Source organism: Quercus suber, unplaced genomic scaffold (assembly GCF_002906115.3).
Source record: "Quercus suber isolate HL8 unplaced genomic scaffold, Cork oak 2.0 scaffold_277, whole genome shotgun sequence".
NCBI lineage: Eukaryota > Viridiplantae > Streptophyta > Magnoliopsida > Fagales > Fagaceae > Quercus > Quercus suber.
Window position 1 is genome coordinate 683385 of NW_027069733.1, and position 7460 is coordinate 690844.

The 7460-nt window shown below is 43.9% G+C and overlaps 1 protein-coding gene across 1 annotated transcript; it reads left to right on the forward strand.

The window, feature by feature from the left end:
• The first annotated feature begins 6635 nt into the window (after positions 1-6635).
• On the forward strand, positions 6636-7220 carry LOC136071001 (uncharacterized). The gene has a single exon (XM_065781739.1). The coding sequence runs from the start codon at positions 6636-6638 to the stop codon at positions 7218-7220; it is 585 nt and encodes a 194-aa protein (XP_065637811.1).
• The last annotated feature ends 240 nt before the right edge of the window (positions 7221-7460 follow it).

Genomic DNA, 7460 nt, shown 5'->3' on the forward strand with positions numbered 1-7460 from the left:
CAGCAGGTTGGGCCAAGACAACTCCACTACCTCCATGTGGGGGGGAATCAACCAAGTCGTCAGCACCAGCAGTGACAGCATCAGTAGCAGGCGTCAGAGGCTGAGCGTCATCCAAGGTAATCCCAGATAGGTCCAGTTCAGGGAAAGCTGACGCGACCTGTTTGAGACAGTCATCGAATCCTGTGCCATAATAAGCGCCACAAGAATCGATGAAGGAGTCTGACGCTTTGAATTTCTCAACGGCATCAGCCCCTGCCGTCTCCAACTGACCACGAAGGGTCGTCAGCTCTCCCTCTAGCTCGCCCTGCTGACAGTTCGCCTCTTCCAATTTCTTCTTTACCTCTTTCAGCTCGAGGTTAAGTGTGCGCACCGCCTCCTTATACTGAGCCTGCTGGTCTCGCATATTAGAATTATACTTGCTAACACGAGTGACGACCCCCTCCTTGGCCACGCACCGGTCTTGCAACGCCTTCACACGAACCAAGGCCTAGAAAAATATACAACCGTCAGTTACCATAAAAGAAAGATTAAGAACGTCAGTCAAAAAGCTGACGGCTTACCCGTGAAAGATCGAACAAAGTTGACGACCCCAGTTCCTCCGTCCCCAGCTGAGCGCAAGGATCTATATCCGTCGGTCTTATGAAGGCTTCAATAGACTCGACAGCAAAGTCCTTATGCGTCAGCAGGCTGTGGGGTCCCTGCAAGACGAGACCAGAAAAGGTCATAACACCCTTCCCTGCTCCACGGCCCGACTTGGGGGGTGACGTCCCAGGAGTGACGGCTGGCTTTTTTGACGGACGAATGACTACCCCGTCAGTTTTCCTCTTTTGGGAACCCTTAATGACGGTTTGGGGGGCAGACGTGGACATCGCCTCCCCCTTCGCCTTCCTTTCCTCCCTCTGACAGGCAACAGCAGCCCTGATCTGTTCCTTAGCTGCATCCATTTCTGCGTCCATTTCACACATAAGGGAAGCTGACGACTAAAAGTACAAAGAGTGACGTAAACAAATAGGTCAAGGAACTTACGATGACGGGAAAACTCTTCCAATCTGCAAGCTTCAGGCGCCGGTTCGGGACCCCCGCAGTACGTGTAAATAGTGTCGAGGGTAATTAGGTCCCGGCACGATCGCTCTTCAATATGTGTCTCCAAAACCCGACGGATAAAATCTTCCTGCTCGTCGGTTATTGATGGACGAATAAAAGCTGAAAGAGAACAAATTGGCTACATTAGTACCATTTCAAAAATAAGTTGAAACAAGTAGCAAACTGACAAGGATAAAAGCTGACGGTTAAAACCTGACTCCCTAGCGAACCCCCAAGTATTGTCAAAACAACAAAGGGTATCGTTTCCCACTCTTCCTGACGGCATACACAGTCCGTCCCTTCCACAAAAAAGAACCTACTCTTCCAGGCTCTGTTGGAATCTGGCATCTCGGACACCAGCCTCAACTCCTTTTCCCTGACGGCAAAATGATACATCGCTTTTGAAGACGAAAGGTGCCGGGGTCTATAGCAGTAGAAAAATTCATCCAAGGAAAGCTGACGGTGGCCTCCACTTAGACGACCCCACAGTACCTCAGCACTAATAAAGATTCTCCACGAGTTTGGAGCAATCTGACTGACGGATATACCAAGGAAATCAGCCAGCTGACGGTGTAAAGTCGTCAGAGGCAGTCTCAGCCCGGCAGCAAACATGGCATCATACATGCCAACATCTGCAGTTCTTCCCGTATAACATTTCTCACCCTCCCTAGGCAGACGGATAGGAATATGGTCGGGGATTTGGAAACGAGTGCGTAATTCGTTAAAAATTTTAAGTGTCATCTTTGGAAGGAACTTATTCACAGCCCAGTCCTTGGGAAGGATGAAGGGACGACTGCCTCCAGGACTTGAAGTCCCTTCACAAGACTCCTCGTCACCTTCCTCCCCGTCACTATTTGCCTCTCCTATTCCAATTTCACCCTTCTCGCCTACTTCTTCCTCCTGGCCGTCGTTTCCCTGACTTCCTACTTCCTCAACGGGAATATGGGCTGACGTCTCCCTCTCTGACGACCAAGAGGAACTCTCAGACTCACTACTTGAGCCTGAACCAAACACCTCGTCGTAGCCCGCTCCTTCGCGGACCGACGACTGGTCACTCGACGCGATACTCGACATCTACCTACAAGTGACGGGTGTAAACTAAGCACCTAGGATGACGACCTCGCTTTAAAGAAAATAATTGAAAGTGTGCAAGAAAAGAAAGGAAACTTACAAGTTTTGCAAGAGTAACGGTTGAGGAAGTGACGACCGAAATGTTGGCAGTGCTGACGGAATATAAGCGACGGATGTGCTCTCCAGGAATCAGTGAAAGTAAAATAGTGAGACAAATTAAAATAGTACAACTCAAAAGGCATGTTCCAAAACCAAGTAGGGACGGTATCCGAAATTCCATTACTGGAGACATCAAGGAAGTTAACGTGCCTTTGAGTTTTTATCCAATTTGGAAAATTAGGACCCAGTGTGCAAGATGCCAAATATAAGGTTGTCAATTGGAATGGGGGAACCCAATCAATGCTGAATTTTGAAGTAAAATAGTTATGAGATAAGAGTAAATATTCCAACCTGGTGAAATTTGATAATAGGGCTTCAGAGATAACGCCTCCCAACAAATTAAAACGGAAATCCAAAACCTCTAGCTTATGTAGACTTCCAATACTTTCATCAAGAGTCCCACTTAATTTATTGTTATGAAGAAGTAACACTCTTAATGATGGAAATATTGCAAAATCAGGCACTGACCCCGTAATTTGATTAGAAGAGAGGTCGAGAGAAATAAGGTTGGTACTAGAGTTGAACAACCAAGGGAATATCAATGAAGTGATGCGAGGGTTGAATGATAGATCAAGGTCGGTAAGAGATTTAGAGGAATTGATATGCGAAAGAGAAGAGGGAGTGATAAAAGGAAGAGAACAATTACGTAGCCTCAACTCTGATAGCTTTGGGAGACGACTAACAACCCTCTGCCAATCATTCGTTACACTGAGATTCATAAAACTTAGGTCAAGATGTTCTATTGAAACAATATGAGAGAGCCATTCAAGACCTGAAATTTTCAAATTAATCGACCTGATATACAGAGATTGCAAATGTGAAAGGTTACCAATTTGAGATGAAATTGGCCCAATGAGATTGTCGTCTGCGAGATAAAGCTGGACCGCATGGCCTGTTTGGTAGCTGCACTGAACTCCTTCCCAACTGCAGCAATTTTTCTTTGCATCTTCACTCCCCCACGAAGACAGCATATTGTGGTCATCAATAAGACCTTTTTTTAACTCAAGGAGTGCTTGTCTCTCCCTCTCTATGCACCACATATTACCATCTCCAACCCCTGAAATGACTCTAGCAAGAGCTGGTTCTAAGTGTAGTAAAAGAGTGAAAATTGCATAGAGAAGCTTCAGGGACCTTCCACCCATGATCAACGTCATGGCCAATGATACAATCAATTAAAATAAATAGTATCAAGATGGGAGGAAGTACCACTAAATGAATCACTGACTTGCAGTACGTTTTAAAGACAGGGAGCGGAACTTAATTTTTCTTGAATGGGGTCAAAGGCCTCAGGGATGATTCCGGTTATATCGATGATATGGATGCAGAAGCGCTTGTCTAAGCTTATGTTAATAAGGTGGCTGAAGGCTGAAGCATGTAGTTCTCTTGGTAGGCTCTGTTATGTTTGGATTAGCTTACAACTTTTTATGGGATTCTCATGGTCTTTCAAATAGAAAGGTCGGCGTTTTCAATACTACGCGCTACCCATAATTTAAACTCAAATAAAGCAAATGAAAAAAAAAAAAAAAGTAATTTACTTTTCAAACAAATTACTAATGTGTTTTTTAGAAATAAATAGTACACATATAAGATAAAATGAAAAGGGTTCTAACACAAAAATACACTACAAACTTCAATAAAAAACCATGATAACTTTGAAGTTTGAAAAGTTGTTAAAATTGTGTTAATTGAGTTTTCAAATAAAGAATATTTTATAAGGACATTTCAAAATAGAATAGTACAAGTTCTTGTGGGGTGGGGGATAAAGGACTTCTAAGTCTCTAGCTATGAGAGAATTTCACACACGTATATTTAGATTATGTTTCAAATATAATTTTTATCTCATATTAAAAAAGAAAAAAAGAAAAAGAAAAGGATTTTCCTCTTTTCAGGACATACTTCTGGTTTAAATTGTTTGAGACCATAGTAAGTATAGATCGCGCACAGAAAAAGTTAGTGGAAGATGTGTGAGATTGATATTTATAATTAACTAAACCATACAACGTATATAAGGGGGCAAGACAAGTCTTTTTATTGGCTGAAGGGGCAAGACTTTAAGTCATTCCACATTAATATCTGTGGGGGGAAAAAGACTCAATCTAACATAGTGGGCCTAGAGCCCCATGTAAGGATTACTGTGCGTCCGAAGAGAATGAGAGGTAAGGGTAAGGCCCATCTGGAAGAAGGACCCCCAAAAAGAAAAGTGATTACAATCCGAAGAGGTCACCTTTTGTCCGAAGAGGTTATACTCCTCTGACGCAAATAGTATGGATCAATTGAACGTATAAAAGGTCAAAATGATCTTCCGAGGACTCCTCCTGATCAAGATAAGCTCTGGGTATATCTGGAGAAGATAAGAATGAGGAAATATCTAAAGGAAAAGCTGCTAGCACCGCATTTAAGGCACTGCAGCAACTTCTCTGGCCGCATTTATGTGGAGAAGACCTCTGAACAGTGTTTCCTCACCTACCGCCACTCACACAGAGCTAAAGGAGATGCTTGACATGACATATACTCAAGTAGACTCACGGATGAGGTACAAGTGGACGATGGAGATGAGGAGAAGGGAGGTTATATAAAGGAAAGAAACTCCTGAGGAAAGGGAAGGAGAAAAAACAAGGGAGAAGAAAAACAAAAAAGCTTTATTATAACCCTAAGATTTGTATTCACCACATAATCAATAATATACCTCTTCGGACACCAATTCTTTACGTGTAAATTCATGTTGGTTTATGCTTGAGGGTTGTGATTAATTGTTGTCGATTCCATAATCAAACTAGCTCTTTCACCCATTCTCTACAAATTCATTATTTTGGGCTTGGGTCACAAATCCTAACCCTACAATTGGCACCGTCTGTGGGGAGAGCTTGAGTGTAAGGGGAAGCAACAGTAGTTAGTCATGGCCGAACCAGGGCAACAACTGACAGAATCTGGGGCGTCCCAGCATATAGACCCTTTTCTCAATTTGGAGCGGAGACAAGATCGTGAAGGCAGTGTGCATACTACACACACTGAGCGAACTCAACCTTGAGGCGAAAGTCATGTGTCTCATGCAGAGAAGAATAGCATGCAAATATAGATTGAAAGGTTAAGAAGGGAGTTACGCCATGTGAAAAGAAAACGTACTGCCTCGCATTCTGATGAAGACTCGAGTGACGAACAAGACATCACTTATGAACAAAGGTCTCGAACTCCAATCAGTGAATCCTTTTCATATGAAGATGAACACCCTCGCAAGAAGCAACCTCAAAGGCCATCACATGGAGGGGTGGGAAATGATGCCATGAGCAAGACTTTGAATCAAATCTCTAGGTCACCTTTCATGCACAGGATTAAAGGAGCAAAACTTCCTCAGCACTTTAACCAGCCAACCTTCACTATTTACAACGGTAAAACGGACCCTATGGAACATGTGAGCCATTTTAACCAAAGGATGGCTGTCTACTCCAGAGATGAAGCTCTGATGTGCAAGGTATTCCCTTCTAGTCTTGGACCCGTGGCAATGAAATGGTTCGACAACCTGAAAGCAGACTCCATCAATTCCTACCAAGAGCTCACTCAAGCTTTTGGTTCACGTTTCGTCACATGCCAAAGGGTGGCCAGGCCCTTGTCTTCTCTGTTATCCTTGAGCATGCGTGAAGGTGAAACCCTTAAGGCGTATTCAGATAAATATTGGGAGATGTTTAATGATATGGAGGGCAACTTTGATGCAATGGCCCTAGACACATTTAAGCTGGGTCTCCCCACTGATCATGGTTTAAGGACATCCTTGTCCGGCAAACCTATCACTAACATGCGTCAACTTATAGACCGTATTGAAAAATATAAAAGGGTTGAAGAAGATCAGCAGCAAAGGAAGGGTAAGGATAAGGTTATCCCCTAGGACAGGAAGGACTTCAGGTCGGATCGTTACAACAACAATAAGCTGTGGAGAGATTTCACTGGGCAGTTGAGGTTAACAAATGCTCAAGCAATCAATACAGTGTTCAAAGAGCCAGTCATCAAGTTTTGGAAAAAATCAAGAATGAATCATTCTTTAAATGGCCGAGTAAAATGGTAGGGAACCCTGAGAGATGCAATCACAATCTCTATTGTCAATACCACCAAGACCATGGGCATGCCACTGAAGACTACAAAAGTTTGTGGGATCATTTGGACCAGCTGGTCTGTGAAGGCAGGTTGAGGCATCTTTTGCACCACTCTAGTGGCCGAGGAGGTCAAGTGAATTAGAGTCCGAGAAGAGAGATTCTACAAAACCTCCATTAGGTACTATTAACGTCATTTTTGCAGCGCTAGGAAGAACAGGGTCCTAGCCGTCCAAAGTTATGTCAGTGGCTCGGCTACCAGCAGGGGATATTGGTCGAGATCCGAGGAGCTCTAGACAGGCTGTCCCGCCCGTTTTAGGCTTTTCGGACGAAGATAAAGCTGGAACCATTCAACCTCACGATGATGCTTTGGTAGTCACCCTCAGAATCGAGGGATATGATGTGAAGAGGGTGATGGTGGATCAGGGTAACACGGTGGAGATTATGTATCCTGACCTCTACAAGAGGTTGAACCTCAAGCTTGATGACTTAACTCCATACTATTCTCCCCTGGTTAGCTTCGAGGGAAGGATGGTCACCCCAAAGGGACAGATACGGCTACCTGTACAGACTGGCTCAGAAGTAGTGGAAGTGGACTTCATTGTTGTAGATGTTTATTCCCCTTATACGGCAATTGTAGCCAGACCTTGGTTACACACGCTAGGGGCTGTTTCCTCCACTCTACATCAAAAAGTTAAATATCCATCCGAAGGGCACGTTTGTGAAATCCGCGGAGATCAATCCTTGACTAGACAATGCTTGGTGGCTGCCATACAACACGAACCTGAAACTGAATCCTCAGTCAGGGCGAAGGGAGACTTATAGCAGTTAAAAGGTCAGTTGTCACCCGACGAAGATCTTGGTGAAGGCGCTAACTGCGAGGACTTAGTGCAAGTTTTAATTGGGGGCAATCCTGAAAGATACTTTTAAATCGGGTCTTAGATACCTCAACCAGAAAAGGAAAAGCTAATTGATTTCCTTAAAAGAAATATTGACGTATTCGCCTAGAGTACTTACGAAGCCCTAGGAGTGGATCGAGAGTTCATTTGCCATCATTTGAGGGTC